The following is a 16,518-nucleotide window of genomic DNA, read 5'->3' as shown; positions in this document are numbered from 1 at the left end:
TTTGCTTTATTGGGATACCTGGGTGGCACAGTTGGTTAACCATTCAGCTCTTGATTTCGACTCAGGTCACCATCTCATGGTTTGGGAGATCAAGCCCCTCATCAGGCTCTGCGCTATTAACCGGAGCTTGGGAGTCTCTCTCTCTCTCCTCTCTCTCTGCCCCTCCCCCTGCTTGCGAGAGCGCTGCACTCAAATGAAATAAACATTTTTCTCAAATGAAATAAACATTTTTTTTTAAAGGAAAAAAAGAAATTGCTTTATTAAGACAGCTTTCCTAGCAGATGTACCTGCTCTGTCTGCTTTTGTGGTTGTTCCTCTTCTAGAACTGTTAATGGAATGACTATTGATTAGAGATTGTTCTTACCTTAGGCTTCACTTTCATTGTATCTGTAAACACCCCTGAGGCTCCTGGGTGGCCCAGTTGATTGAGCTTCCTACTCTTGATCTCAGCTCAGGTCTTGACCTCCGGGGTCCTGAGTTCAAGCCCCTATTGGGCTCTGCACTGGGCATGAAGTCTACTTTAACAAAACAAACAAACTAACAAACAAAAAAACCCTCCTGCCCCATCTTGCTCTTCCTCATACGTCGGTGTTGCCTTGAACAGGGCGTCAGCGAGTTGAGTCGGCAGCCAGACGAGCGAGGTCTTCTCGATATCCAGACAGAGCCCTGGTCAGAGTAGTCTTTGTGGCTGGGGAGGGATGGACTGGGCCGTGGAAGCCAGGCAGCTGTGACTGGGCGTGTTGTCAGGATGACTGTGCCGGCTAGTGAAGGCCGGCACTGAAGCAGTGGCAGTGGATGGAGATGGGGGAGTCCCTGACTTTTCACAGAGTGCTTGCCCAGCACCTAGAGAGTGTGACGTATGGGCAAGGGGGGATGGGAGGCTCACTGTCAGGAAAGGAGCAGGCTTGCAGCAGAGTATGGGGACCCACTGTTGCCTGTATTGGGGGTCAGACGCCCGAAGGCGTGTGTTTGCAGGAGGTAGCTTTATAAGCGTGGAACTCAGGAAAGCCGTCTGGGGCAGGGGTGGAGGTTTGGTGGTGTCGGTATCCAGGTGGAAGGAGGGATTGGGGGAGTTGCGGAGGAGGAAGGCTGAGAGTAGGAGGGCCTGGGTCCGGCAGGGGCAGGGGGCTGTCTGTGCAGGAGGGGCTGTGGTCACGCAGGTCCCGACAGGGAAGCTCTTCCCTGCCGTTTCTGTGAGCTCACGGATGTGAGGGCGCTCTGCCTGGTGGCAGAGGTCGTCAGTGGTGCTAGCTGTGTCTGTTTGTTAAAGATTATAAAAAATTGCCCCATGCCAAAGTCTGCAGGGAAGCGGACACTCTGCACCCTTCTCTGATGGGGCTGGCTGTTGTGCCTGCACTGATGGTCCCGCGCGAGGCCCAGACAGGGCCCAGGAAGTGCCCGGCATCCCACAGGTACCAGATGGGGTGGGCAGAGCAGAAGCGAGAAGTTGAAACCCTCAAACTGGCTGAGATTCCAGGAGATGGAATAGTCCCAAATCATTAGCCTCCCTGCTATCCTGTTTTCAAATTGGGTGATTTAACTGTAAAGTGAAAAAGCAGCCTTGCTTTTTTATTGGAACAGCCTGAAAAGTTTTTGATGATGTTTCTGGGATGTTGCATATGTAAACCAAGTGTCTGGGAGAGCCATCTTCCTGTAGAGGTTGATGTCTGGGACCGGGGTACAATTGTGCCCTCTTACTGTGAGGGACAGCGTTTTCCTCCCCTTCATGCTGCCCTCTGGGCAGCTTCTCTATTCACTAGTGCACTCCTGCCCCCAGTAGGGACTTAGGGCAGCCTCTGGGCTCACAAGCACTTGGGTTTCCAAGAGTCTTCCGAAGGGCTCTCCCATCATGGAGATGTGTCAATTAAAGACTGGTCCCTTGGGGATTGGGTGTCAGCAAATGGGCCTCTTCTGGAGGGACCTGAAGTGACAGCTGCTTTGCTCAGCAACCACATGAGTTCCCCGATGTCCAGGTTGGACCTGGATGTCCACAAGCACGTGGGACTCAGCTGCCCTCTTTTAGCTGTTTGTAAAATCTCATCTTGGAGAACATTTTCAGTTTGCGAAGCTGTTAAAATTAAGTAGAGTAAAGCCACATGGTTTCTTCTCTTGTAATCTGACTTGCCTTGTTTCTTTCGTTTAACAGATGATGTCTTTCTGCCTAAAGATATCGACCTAGACAGCGTGGACATGGACGAGACCGAGAGGGAAGTGGAGTATTTCAAAAGGTAAATGTTGGGGCTTGGGTCTGAAGTAATGTGGGTTCACGGCTGCCATACACGACCCTCCCGTGGCGTTGCCAGTTGTGTGGGGCACAAGTTCTGTCATCTGGCCAAGGAGCCTGGCTCCTCAGTAGCATTGCAGCCCTGTGACGGCTTGCCACACATGTCCCTCCATAGCCCCAGCACACACACTGGCCTCCTCACTCCCGCTTGCACCCAGGCGCTTCTCCCCTCCCTTCTGTGTGAAGACTGGTTTAGGACAGTGTTTCTCGACGTGCTTTGGACCAGCTGCACCAGTGGGGCACACAGGCCTCTCCCCACACCTGCAGGGTCAGGCGCTGGGGAGGGACCTGACGTCTATATGATCACAAGCATCCCTGGTGACCCTCATGTGTGCTGACACTGAAACATTCTGTATGGCATGCTTTTAAGGAGAAAAGTAACATTTTAGATATTTTCTGTTTTCCTGACGAGCATCAGACTTTATTAGTACTGTGTTCGATAGTATTTTATCTTCTTTGTGAATTTTGGCAAGCAAATTTTATTTTAAAGCTCCTTGTTCCTTCTTTGTTAGTACTTTAACTTGTTTCAGGTAACCACACACACACACACACACACACACACACACACACACACACAAAAGGAGCAGTGTGTTTGCTCTGAATTCTAATTGTTCAGGATAGGATAGGACAGAAAAGAAGTCTAAATATTTCTGGAAATTATATTTATTATGTAATTTATGTGTGTGTATGTATCTCAGCAGACGGAATAAAGCATCTGCTCAAGTTGGACATGTGTTCATTACAAAAACTCTTAAGTAGGACTACACAGGCACATCCTTAACATAATAAAAGGTATCCATAAAGTACAACAAATGCCATACTTACAGTGAAACATTAAAAACTGCCCCTTGAGATTAAAAAAGAAAAAAGAAGAGAAGGATGCCCATGATCACAACTTCTGTTTGCGAAGACATAAGAAGAAAAAAAAGGATAAGAATCAGAAGGAAGAAATGGGATTGTCATTCTCAAGTGGTACAGATGTGTTTGTACAAAGTCCCGAATGACCTATAGGTAAATCACTTGCATTAGTAAGAGAGTTTGCCCTGAAGCTAAATTCTGGGGAGCAAGGGATGGAATAGGGACTTTTCTTGGATAAAAGCAGAACTTTGGAGGGAAATTTTCCCAAGGTAGGTCTGTAGGCCTCATATATTTTTGAAATCATGCATGTGCTTATAAACAGAGATTATCAAACACCCAAGACCTGGGGAAAACAAACATCTAGAAATGAAAAATATAATTATTAAAATCAAGATCTTAATAGATACACAATAAACAGCTTAGACACCGCTGAAGAGGGAATTCGTGAATTTGAAGAAATATCTCAGACATACCCCCCGAATGCACCACAATTCAAGGAAAATAGAAAATATAAAAGAGGTTAAGAGACATGGAGGAAAGAGACTGAGTCTAACATATACATTTAACTGGACACCCCCCCCCCCTTTGGAGAAGATGGGGACTATAGAAAAGCAGTATGTAAAGAGAAATGGTGCCTGGGGACTCTGAAGAGCTAATGAGAAATCCAAATCTACAAATTCAACAGTACAACATATACCATTAGGATAAACAAATAAAAATCCTTTCCTCAACATAGCAAATGTAAAACCCAAAGACCATGGAGTGATATTTTCAGTGCTGGGAGAAAATTGTCAGTCTATAACTATGTTTCCCACAAACCTATTCTTTAACATAAAAGAAAAACTACAGGAACTTGCTACAAAAACATCTGTATAAAAAAAACATCTGGGGCGCCTGGTTGGCTCAGTCGGTTGAGCGTCCGGCTTCGGCTCAGGTCATGATCTCACAATTTCTGGATTCGAGCCCTGCGTCGAGCTCTGTGCTGACAGCTTAGAGCCTGGAGCCTGCAGCCTGCTTCGAATTCTGTTCCTCCCTCTCTCTCTGCTCCTCCCCCGCTCATGCTGTCTCTTTCTCTTTCTCTCTCTCTCTCTCTCTCTCTCTCTCTCTCCTTCAAAAATAAATAAAAACATTAAAGAAAAATTTAGATTACACTTCAAGAAAAAAGATTGATCTTAAAAAGTCTGATTTGCAGAAAGGAGAGAGAAACAGCCTGATAAATGTCGGTAAATAAAATGCTTTCTTTGTAACAAGATAGTACTAATAGCCAGTTGACATTATGTCTGAAAGAACCACCGTATTGAACAGTAGCTTGTGAGTTCGTGTAAAGTAGAGCTGAGTATCTTCAGGTTCTTTTATCATTCACGTATTTAGCAGTTAAGTATTTCAGGTTTTTTTTAATGTTTATTTATTTGTGAGAGAGAGACAGAGTGTGAGTGGGGGAGGGGCAGAGAGAGAGGGAGACACAGAATCCGAAGCAGACTCCAGGCTCTGAGCTGTCGGCACAGAATCCAAGGCGGGGCTCGAACTGAGGAACCGTGAGATCGTGACCTGAGCCAAAGTCGGACGCTTACCAACTGAGCCCCCCAGGTGCCCCAACAGCTAAGGATTTAATATTGAGACTCTGAGGTGAAGGTGATACAGTTTCACAAGCAGTCCTTAAAAGAATAGAAATAGGCTGTATAAATTGCTAATCTATAGAAGGAAAAAAAAATCAAAACTCAGAAAAAACAAATGTAAAGAAGGTACAGTAAACAAATTTTAAAAACACGAGAGACACAAGTTCAGTTTTACCAGCAACCATTATAGATAAAAAGTTTGTCAGATTGTGTTAATAATTTTAAATACACATATACATACTTACACACATGCACGCACACACACATACACGTACCATTTACGAGAACATACTGAACATACCTAAAACGATGAATAGAAAGGTGGAAATAAAGAGGGAAAAGGAAGCTACTGTATAGTTATGTTATTTATTTATTTATTTTATTTTTACATTTAATGTTTATTCAGTTTCGAGAGATAGCAAGCAGGGGTTGGGCAGAGAGAGAGAGGGAGACACAGAATCTAAAGCAGGCTCCAGGCTCTGAGCTGTCAGGACAGGGCCCGACGTGGGGCTCAAACCCACGAGCTATGAGATCATGACCTGAGCTGAAGTCAGACGCCTAACTGACTGAACCACCCAGGCGCCCCTGTATAGTTATGTTATTATCAGACAGAATGTTTTAATATAAGGGACAGATGAAGGTTGCTATACAGTAATAAAAGGTTCAGTGTGTGAGGAAGACATAGAAATTTTAAACTAAGTACTTAATGAAATAGCTTCAAAACACGAAAAGGAAAATTGTTTTGGGCTGCACGGAGAATCAAATCCACTCTTCTTGTAGGATATCTCAGACTCTTTCTCTGTGTGGCTGCTCGCTTGAGCAGTGCAAGCACCCACAAGGATGTGGGGGATCAGCAGAGCTTGGCCAGCAAGCTGAGTCTAATGAGTACAGATGAAACTGTGTCCAGGAACCGGGCTCTGTGTTCTTACGCACACAGGGAACGTTCACAGAAGCAGAACACTTGCGGGGCCACGGAAAGCAGGGCTCAGAGGTTTCAGAGAATGAATATGCATAATTTGTGTTCCTACATGTTTAAGTAGGAAATGTGCAACAAGTAAAATTTTAAGTCCCTTAATATTTGGAAATCTGAAAGTATATACATGTAAATAACTCATGGGTTAATAAATAAGAAACCACAGTAAGACATTTTAAATACACGGAGCTAAAAGATAGGGAAAACGCATATGAAAACCTGAAGGATGTGGAAAAAGTTTGCTCTTTCAGTGAAGCCTTGAGTGCTGCCAAGTGAGTTTTTAAAACTGAAAATAATGACTTGGGATTTCATTTGAGAAATTAGGGAAAGAACAACCAAATCCAAAGAAAGCAAAAGGAGATAATACATAAAAGAAAAATAATGAAATAAAAAACAAATACAGAGAAGATCAACAAAGCCAAAATTTGACTCTACAAATATTAACTACATAAATAAACCTTTGAGAGACTGGTCAAGAAAAATCAGGAAAACAAAAAAAGACACAAAAGAATATAGTAATCAGATGGAAAGGAACCAGGATGTCAGTGATTATCAAAGTTGGACCATGGCTGTGTCCATTTCACTGCATTCGATTTTGTGTGGGTCTAAATCTTCCATAATAAAGAGGGTTTCTTTAATTTCATGAACATGTAAATGGAAAGGATGGCATAATTAATAACTACAGGTGCTGCAGTAATTAAGATACAAGAGGACACTGGGAACAACTGCATGATTAATTTTAAAACTTAGGTACGAAATCAACCCAATAAATAGCTTGAATGATCCAGTAACCATCAAAGAAATCAAAGCAGTTATAAGTCTTCCCAGTGAGAAAACTATATTCTGACGGTTTTGCAGAGAATTCTCCCAAAACCTCAAACAGATTATCCAAGCTTATACTGATTCTACCAGAGAATGGAAACAACACAGGACTCCCCACCTCATTTTATGAGAGAAGGAAGAATTTTATACCAAAATCTGCTAAAAAGCAATACAGAAAACATGAAAAATTACAGATCTCTTTCAGTCATGAATATTAGATGTAAAATCATCAAGAAAAAGTTCACATCAAGAAAAAGTTCAAATCCAACAGTATTTTAGGAAGCAATATACGACCAAACAGATGTACCCCAGGGATGAATTCAAGGAGTATTTAATATTAGGAAATCCACAAATGCGATTTGCTAAACTGATACATTAACGAAGAACCATATGATCATTCCATAGGTTCAGAAAAAACACTTGGTAAAATCTTAGCACTCTGTTAATTAAAGAGAAGAAGAAGAAGAAGAAGAAGAAGAAGAAGAAGAAGAAGAAGAAGAAGAAGAAGAGGAGGAGGAGGAGGAGGAGGAGGAGGAGGAAGAAGAAAAATGGTAAACTAGCAATAGAAGGAAATATCCTTAACCTGAAAAGATTTACCAAAAGAAGAGAGAGAAAAGAAATTCACATGGAACGTTTTCTGAAATGGGAAACATGGAAGCACGTGCAAAACAGAGGTGCTCTGTTTCCACTTCTGTTCAACCTTAAATTATAATTCCTAGACAGCAGAAGAAGAGAAGAAAAGAAATTAAAGGCTTAAGGAGTGGAAAGGAGGAAATAAAATTCCATTTTACAGATGATCTAAGGGTCTACAAAGGGGATTACAGAAGAATTTAGTAAGGATCAGTGTACAGAAGTTACATTTCTCTACAGCATCCATAATTTGAAGATGTAATTTAAATAAAGACAGCATCTATAATAGCACCAGAATCTGTGCAATGTCCATGAATAAACCTAACAAAAGTTGCACAGGACTTATGCATAGAAGACTTTGAAACGTGACTGAAGAACACTGAAGACCCAGATCCTATATTCATTGACAGGAAAAGTCAGTATCATAAAGCTGTCGTGTTTCCCAACATTTATCTGTAGATTTTAAAACCCAAGAAGAATTTTAGAAAATTTAGCGTTTTTAAAACATGTTAGGATGGATATATTGTGCTTGCAGTCACACAATGAAATGCTATACAGCAGCGAAAAGGAGTGAACTAGAGCAGTCTGCAACATGGATCTTACAAACTGAATAGTCGACAAAAGGCAGAACACGAGAATGTATATAATACCCTGTTTATATAAAGTTCAATTTAGACACAACTGAAGTACATCTTTTTAATATACCCACCAATCAGTCCAGCAGCTCCACTCCTGGCTGTCTGCCCAAGAGAAACAAGAGTGTATCCACACAAAGACCTACACATGAATGTTTCTAGAAGTTTTATTTGTAATAGCCAGAAACGGGGGACAACCCAGATATCCACAGCAGATGAACAGATAAACCATGCTCTGTCCATCTGGTGGACGCCACTCAGCAATGAGAAGCATCCTCCTGATGAAACACCATAGATGGATGTGAGAAGCAGTGTACTTAGTGCACAGGAGTGCATCCTGTGAAGTTCCATCTACATGAGATTCCAGAAAATAAGGTTCATCTGTAGTGACAGACAACAGATCGCCGTTCGCCTAGGGCCAGGGAGCCAAGGAAATGACAGACAACAAAGGGACACAGGAAAATTGGGGATTTCCTGGAGATGTTCTGTCTGAATTGAGGGGAGAGTATATTGTTCGGGAATACTACACATAGATGTTAAGACTATAAAGAAAAGCAAGGAAATTATTGACATAAAAAGCCAGAATAGTGATTACTTGGAGCAGGGCGGGGCTCAGCTGTGGCTGAAGCAGGTGCTGGGTGGGGTTGCCTGGGTACTGGCAGTGTCCCAGGGCTTGATTCTCGTGATCCACAGTGCCTTATAATTTTTCTTTATAGTGCACGTCTGTTTCATTTATTCTTCCTTATGTGTATTACATTTATAAGAAACAAAAACAAAACAAAACAAAAAAACCTTATAAAGGATTGATAATGATGCTCATTTTCTTGCCCATTTTAAAGACTTAGAAAGTCATGATTATTAAAACATCATGATATTCGTGTAGAATATCTTGGAGCCCAGAAATAGGCTATACAAACACAGAGCTTTGGTTTATAACAAATGAAGGTGTGTTCATAAATGGGGCTGCGACATTTAAATTTGAATACTTAGCTCACACCATACTCAAAGGTCAGCTTTAGATGAGTTGAGATTCTAAATGTCAAAAGCAAGCCTTTTAATTGGGAATATAGGTGAATATATTTTTGACCTCAGAGTAGGGAAAGATTCCTTAGAAACAACAACCATAGGGGCGCCTGGGTGGCACTCAGTCAGTTGAGTGTCCGACTTCGGCTCAGGTCATGATCTCGCGGCCTGTGAGTTCGAGCCCCGTGTCGGGCTCTGTGCTGACAACTTGGAGCCTGGAGCCTGCTTCAGATTCTGTGTCTCCCTCTCTCTCTGCCCCGTCCCTGCTCATGCTCATGCTCTGTCTCTCAAAAATAAATGCTAAAAAAAAAAAAAAAAAAAAAAAAAAAAAAAATCTCAAAAAAAAAAAAGAACCATAAAAGATTGATAAATTAAACAACATTAAAATGAACAGGTTTTTTTTTTTTTAATTTTTTTTTTTCAACGTTTATTTATTTTTGGGACAGAGAGAGACAGAGCATGAACGGGGGAGGGGCAGAGAGAGAGGGAGACACAGAATCAGAAACAGGCTCCAGGCTCTGAGCCATCAGCCCAGAGCCTGACGCGGGGCTCGAACTCCCGGACCGCGAGATCGTGACCTGGCTGAAGTCGGACGCTTAACCGACTGCGCCACCCAGGCGCCCCTCAACAGGTTTTTTTAAGAAAGTGAAGAAATAGTATTTGTAGCACATCACAAAGGATTAGTATCAAAATATAAAAAAGAAACATTATAAAACAGAAAAAGACAAACATGTTGACAAAGGGGCAAACAAAATGATCGGCGGTACAGAAAAGTGACCAGTAAACCGGCGAGGTCTTTAGCCTGAGCGGGAGCTGGGCGCAGAGGAGCAGCGGCTCTGCCCACCGCTTCCGGGAGCGCAGAGGGGCTCCAGCGACTGTGGGAAAGGGTTTGGCGGAATCGGGTAGAGTGGAAGTGGTACGTTTCACGGAGCCCCACTGCCTGCCCCACATGGGTGCGCATGTGCTCAGCCCAGGCCGAACCACGTGAGCACGGCGTCCACTTGTCTGTTCCCCGTGGTCTGCTCTTACGGCCTTGAAAATAACAAAGTGTGGCTTCGTGGAGGAATTGCACAACATAATGTTGAAAGAAAGCAGTAAGAAAAAAATAATAGACAGTATGGTTCTGTTTCTGGAAGTCCATGAATCAGCACACGAAATACTGCTGAGGAACCATAAGACCTGGGGCTGATTATCACCTATGGCAGGGCTGCCTCCTGGGAGAGGATAGCAAGGTGCTGTCGGGTTGGTGGTGTTGGGCTTCTCCCCCTGGGTTGGGGGTGTGGTCACCCAGGCTTTCGTGTCATGGTTACTTGTGCACACGTGTTCTGTACGTGTGACACAGTCCACTGCTGACAGCACGGAGGCCCGATGGGGAGGTGGTATCAGAGCATAAGGTGCAGGGGAGCCGGGTGTGTGGAGAGGGCTCGGCAGAGCCAGGGGACTCTGGGCCTGGGGGCCCCAAGGAGCAGCTTGGGCTGTGTGTCCTGTGCCCTGAGAGCCCATCAGAGGCCTCGCTTCCGTTGGGTTGGAGCTCTTTGTGGAGTGGCTTGCAGCGGGGCCGTGCGTGACCCTTGTAAGCGTCCAAGTCACTGCTCTTGGAGACGTATGGGGCACACATGTGCCAGGGGGAGCCGCTGGGAGCGGCTGCGGGAGAAGGGAGATAGTAGAAGCGGAAGGGAGAGCTTCCGGAAGGTGCAGAAGGTAACATTGCTGGACTCGGGGTTTGACCTGTTTGGCCGGGGAAAGAGAAGTGAGGTTCAGGGCGGGGTGGGGGGGGGGTACGACCCTTCTACCTGGACACAGACTGCCGGGCGAGCTGCACAAGAAATTGAGGTTGGTCGGTTTAACCACTGTGTAAACCAACACACTTCCACTTCCAGCGGTGAGACAGCAGTAACCATTTTCAGGCTTAATTCAAATTTCTGCTACCCAAATGAGAGCTGGAAAGGTGAAAACTTCAGAAATTATGCCAAGTAAAGGCTTTTGAAAGAAAATGTTCTTCGTTTAATACAGAATCGGCCACTGTCGCCTGGGAAGCAGGTGGCAAAGTGTGGTCTTTTCCAAGCCCTGTTTGGCATGCAGCGTGTGACCCAGAGCTGGAGCCCGGGGCCGGAGGCTGGCGCCTGAGGCCGCAGGTGCTCCTCTGCGCCCGCTGCGGCCCTGAGTGCTGGGTGGGCAGTGCAGGCAGCAGTGGGGCCGAGTCTGGCCATGAAAAGTCCCATTCCTCCCACATCGCACTTCCCCGTGTATTTGTGGATAAGTAAGGACGGGGGGCGGGGGAATCTCTGTGACTTAACAGGTGACAGAGGCAGGGTGGTGGCCGTTGGCAGAGCCACCTTCACCGACTCAGGCTCATCAGAAACTTTCCTTGGGCAGCAGCTTCCCTGGGGGACAAGTTAGAGAAGAAGGACACGGGAAACCGGAGGACACTGAGGGCGCTGGCCAGTGTCCTGAAGTGGGGGACTCCCTCCTGAGGGCCCTTCCCTACTCTGACCCCTCTCCCCACACTCCCCCTCTCCGGAGGACACTAGGCTTTGCCAACCACAGCGAGAACGTGGGCCGTTTCCTTCCGTGACCGTTTGGCTCTTTGTCTCCACAGATTCTGTTTGGATTCGGCTAGACAGACCCGACAAAGACTGTCCATCAACTGGTCCAATTTTAGCTTGAAAAAGGCCACTTTTGCCGCCCACTGAATGAGGACCGCCTGGAGAGGGACGCGCAGGAGGTGGGCCAGGCCTCGGAGCTGCTGTGCTTGCCCAGGGCTGTGCCGGGTGGGCCACCGCACCCGAGACCACCCCCAGACCGAGAACTCGCTGCTCGGCCCGCGTTGGTAGCTCGTGTGCGTGTAGTCTGTGAGCGAGGCTTCGACCACAGCGCTGTGCTGTCGGATTGGAACAGTGGCTCCCGCCAGTTTCCCACCACGCGGCCTCAGAGCCTGGGCCGTGGCCAGAGACGCGTTCCGTCATCCACGTGGCTCGTTGCCTCTGCATCTCGCCCTGTCCTGTCATCTGTCCCCGCCGGGGCACTGCCGTCACTCAGCTCTCGTGTGCCCTGCATCCCACCCGAGGCGGGCTGGGCGGGCAGGCGCTCTTCCGTTCTCCTCCACAATCTACTGTTTAAGAGTGTACACGTTGCGCTGTTTGTGTCTGATCCCCCTGACTTGTAGCCAGCTTGTGTAAGATCCCTTGCAGAATGAGAAAGTTCAAAAACAAAACCCCACCCAGTACTCACACCATCAAGTCTGTTAGAGAGTGTACGACTGTATTAACACGGAGGCCTGCCTGGCTACTTTTTTAACATATTGTTAAGTAATATTAAAATCATGTCTTTCTTTTTGAAAGATGGAATACATTAGTACAGCAGAAGACCTCGTCTGGTTGCTTTCTGCTGGGGCCCATAGGGCGGTGGGGGTGGGGGCAGGGGGTGGGGCAAGCGGGTGGACCTCCCCACCCCCCGTCCTCCCTGCAGTGGTGTATCTGGGCCCTTCCGTGTGCCCAGGACAGAGCCCAGCCGGATGACTCTGAGGGTCTGGTGTGAGAGCAGTGGGGGCACCAAGAAGCAGCAGTGGGGTGCAGGCTGAAGAGGGGACACCGCATTCTAGTCTGCGGGGCAGGGGAGGCACAGCAAGGTTGGGGGGAGGGGGGACCGGTGGGCTGGGACTGCACACGGCCTAATGGGCACGTGCCCATCCAGCCTTCAGGGAGTAAACTGAAAAGTCACAAGCGTTAAATTGGGTATACATAAGGAACAACATGAGCAGGATTTCGGATGAAAAGGGGAATTCTGCCTTGGTTCCTTTCTCCTGAGATCTCTCCAGGCAGTTTGTGGGAGCCTCCGGTGGAGCCGCCATCCTGTTCCCACCCACTTCCCGGAGCACCCCGGAGCCCCACTGCTCCCCACTCTTGGTAAACCTGCGTGTGTGGCCCGTCCCTGAATGAAGGGGGAGCAATGAGGGCCCCATTTCTGTGTGGAGACGGGGAGGGGGAGGCAGCCTCTGGAGATACTCTGACGGCTCCATCCACAGGACTTCTGGACTGACGGCATGCAGGTGGGACAGAGCAGAGGCAAGAGGGACTCCTGAGGCTCTGCTCTGAGCCCTGGGCGGGACGGGGCCAAGTCTGGGGTGCTCATCAGAAGCCCAGGTGAGATGTCTGGCGCTGGGGATCGCTGCTCGTGGGCAGAAGGCCCCCCAGGAACAAGTGTGGACAGGTCGGGTGGGGGGCTGTCCGCAGATCCAGTATCACAGGTGGCAGGAGCGTGGCACGGCAGGGCTGCTGTGGCCAAGGTGAGGTCCAAGAACTGGCCCTGGGCTCCCACCACAACCCCGTGGGAGCTGGTTTGCGGGAAAACAGGGTGGGAAGAGCAGGTCCTGGGACTAGGAGACGGGGTGGCAGCAAGACGAGCAGGGGGACAAAAAGCTGGCTGGCTTGTTGTGCTTTTGTTTTTTCTAGGTGGGAGGAAGGACAGCATATCTCTGCTCCTGGGATGACCCAGCAGATCGAGGAGCAGGCTGGGTGGTGACCACAGGAGCCATGTCCTCAAAAGGCCCTGATGTGCCTCCAGGACTCCCAGGCCCAGGCCTCGTCCCTTCCCGGTGAGCGTGAGGGTAGCCGGGCTGGCTGGGCAAACGCTGGGGAGGGTCCCGGGGAGCCTGCACACCTGGACCCTGCCATCTGGGGAACCTGCCCGCCCAGGCCCACCCCTGAGACCCTGCCCGTGCCCCACCCCATCCTTCTCATGAGTTGGAAGCAGTCCCACCTGTGGGCCGCAGCTTTCATCTGTCCTGGGGGCCACAGTGGCCGAAGGGTCCTACCTGTGACATGAGCAGGGCCTTGTCGGGGCCAGGAGTGGTGAGGGGGACCCCCCTGGGCACCCCGACACAGTGTCCACACACACCCATGTCTCCACCTAAGTTGGCCCCACCTGCCCCCCTGCCACACCCCTGCCCCCCTCACACACGGGCCAGCCACCTAGGCCTTATTCCGGCCTTTCTGCTTGAAATCGGGAGAATGCCCTTCCCACGTTCCACACAAGGCCCAACCCTTTCGCTCCTTTGGGTCTTTCCCTGAGTAGGGGTTGGGGGGGGGGGGGTGTCTCTTTACCATTCCCAGTTCTCAGGAACAGAACACTGAGGATGGATTTCGGGCCTGGGAGGCCCAGGACAGTCCAGGAGTAGGAAAAGGTGGTGGAGGGTCAAGGCTGGCAGGGCTTCCTTAGTTCAGCCCCTCCCACACAGGTGGAGGCAGGCCCAGGCCCAGACACTGGATGCTGTGCCCCCCAGTGCAAGGCTGCGTCGTCCTGCCCAGGCATTGCATTTACTGGTGGGGAAACCAAGGCCCAAGGTGTGCCTGCGAGACATCTGGCCCCAGTGCTACTGTCTTCACAGGGGCCTCGGCCCGAGGGTCAGATCGCGTTGGAGTGTCCCCTCCTTTACACAATAAATGATCACGAGATGAAATAAAATAACAGTAGCTAGAAAACAAACAGTGGAAATGCCCTTTCGTTGAACTTTGTCTACATAGTCAGGCCATTAAAAAAAATATTATCAAAATAAGCATTATGGTACCAAAAAGGATTAACATTTCTTCATTTCATTAATATGTTTTTTTAAAGAAGAGAAAACTTACCTCACAGGTCACACTGTGTCGCGGTTTTAAACACAAATAAAACCTCTCGGTCACACACGCAATGACAATTGAAGTAACTGGAGTCCTGGTTCTTCGTCTTCACAATGACAGCCAATCACTGTCTGTCTTGGATCCACTACTAAACCGGAAGAGTAACTGGTACGGGGCGGGGTGGGGAGTGGGGGGAGGAATGGGAACGAACTGCACAGAGAAAATTCAAGCGGTTCTGGACTGTTAAGAACTTACTCCTGAAACTGTGTGTCCCTGGGAGCCCTCCAGATTGTCTGCCACAGAGAAGACAGCACAGGACAAGAGGAAGAGTCATGAACGTGTGCCAGTGGCACACCCAGGAAGGAACAACTGCCATGGAAACTGTCCCTGTGCCACACGATCGTAAAACCGAGGAAGTTTAAACCACGGTTTTGGATGTTGGGCTAGAAGCACATGGCAATGTTTCCTGAGCCGAGGGGACGAAAGAGGGTAAGCCCCCTGAGTGCCCGCTTCCTGCCTGGAGGCAGCTTCCAGGACTAGCCCTGGGCAGGCCCATAGCCACACCCCAGCAGGCCTGCTGAGTAGAGTAAGCCAAGACTGGCATGTGGGGAGGCCCAGGCAGCTGGAATTTGTGGGGCAGGGTTCTGAACAGGAGGGGCTGCATCTAAGGAGCTCTGGGCGGGTGGGGGGGCTTCAGAGTCCCCTGCAATCTACTGATCTTGCAGGTGTGGCTTAAACTTCCAGGAACCCAAGGGAAAATCACCAGAAAGCAGTACATTTGGCTGCAATAGTGTTTCTACCAGCCAGGGTGGAGAGACCTTGAAATACTCGGATATAGACATCGGTGTAGGGTCAGAAGGCTATGATCTTAGCAGTGGGGTTAAATTAGCCCTAGAGTAAAAGCTAAAGTTAAAGGCAGGCCTCGGAAGGCTCAAACTGATCCTAAGTATCTTAACTGCCTGCCTCAACAAAGTCCAACCTTAAAGGAATACAAAAATATCCCACACTAAATGAAAGTCTAAGTGAAGTTCTAAAGAAAAAATAAAATATCTGCAATGAAAAATACTCTGGGTAGAATTAACAGATCAGAAACTTCAGAAAAAATACCCATGAACTTGATGCCTCGGGAACACAAACTACCAGAAAGCAGCAGAAAAGAGAATGGAAAACAGTAGCCGGTGGGACAGTGTCAAGCATTCCAACATACATGTAACTGGAATCCTGGAAAAATGAGGAACAACCACGACAAAATACTAATTCAAAGTGAACCTGTCACAAGTTTGCTGGAATTACGGATGAGGCTGTTGAGTCTGTAGGTCAGTTTGGGACGAAGTGACATCTTGAGACCATGGAGTTCCCAGTCTGCGTTGATGTGTTCTTGAATTCGGCAGTATTTTGTAGCTTTTATTGTAGAGATTTTGCACACTTTTGATGAATTTTTCCTAGGCACTTTGTTTTTGATGTCATCACAAATGGAGTTATGCTTTAGTTTCCTGGGGCTCCCATAACGCAGTGCCACAAACTGGGTGGCTTATGACAGAAACTTCTCCTCTCACAGTCCTGGAGGATATAAACCCGAAATGTGGGTATCGGCAGGATTGGTTCCTTCCAGAGGTTGGAAGAACCACCTGTTCCATGCCTCCCTCCTAGCTCCTGGTGGTCACTGGCAATCCTTGGCTTACAGAGGCATCACCCCCAGTCTCTGTCTGTCTTCACGTGGCCTCCTCCCTGCATCTCTGTGTTCGTCTCTTTAAGATTTTAAGCAATTCCGGGGCACCTGGATGGCTCAGTTGGTTAAGTGCCTGACTTTGGCTCAGGTCACGATCTCATGGTTCGTGAGTTCGAGCCCCATGTCAGGCTCTGTGCTGACAGCCTGGAGCCTGCTTCCGATTTTGTGTCCCCCTCTCTCTCTGCTCCTCCCCCACTCGCGCTTGGTGTCTCTCTCTCTCTCTCTCTCTCTCTCTCTCTCAAAAATGAATAAACGTTAAAAAATTTTTCTCAAATAATCTCTACACCCAACATGGGACTCAAACTCACAACCCTAAGATCAAGAGTTGCA

At 47.9% G+C, this 16,518-nt stretch overlaps 1 protein-coding gene across 10 annotated transcripts in view; it reads left to right on the top strand.

Moving 5' to 3' along the window:
• FAM193A (family with sequence similarity 193 member A) overlaps nucleotides 1-16,275 on the top strand; it is a 169,950-nt gene extending 153,675 nt beyond the window's left edge. For 6 of the 10 annotated variants that reach the window (XM_047847174.1, XM_047847167.1, XM_047847172.1 and 3 more), the window contains 2 exons: nucleotides 2,147-2,228; nucleotides 11,441-12,181. In XM_047847174.1, the coding sequence (XP_047703130.1) occupies nucleotides 2,147-2,228; nucleotides 11,441-11,534 (176 nt within the window). In that variant the 3' untranslated portion in view covers nucleotides 11,535-12,181. Of the gene's footprint in view, nucleotides 1-2,146; nucleotides 2,229-11,440; nucleotides 12,182-12,658; nucleotides 12,826-12,865; nucleotides 12,984-13,292 lie in introns of those variants that run through there. The other 4 variants (XR_007149709.1, XR_007149710.1, XM_047847169.1 and 1 more) reach the window with 4 other exon arrangements.
• The last annotated feature ends 243 nt before the right edge of the window (nucleotides 16,276-16,518 follow it).

This window comes from Prionailurus viverrinus, unplaced genomic scaffold (assembly GCF_022837055.1).
Source record: "Prionailurus viverrinus isolate Anna unplaced genomic scaffold, UM_Priviv_1.0 scaffold_45, whole genome shotgun sequence".
Taxonomy (NCBI): domain Eukaryota; kingdom Metazoa; phylum Chordata; class Mammalia; order Carnivora; family Felidae; genus Prionailurus; species Prionailurus viverrinus.
This window is presented reverse-complemented; position numbering and strand designations above follow the sequence as displayed.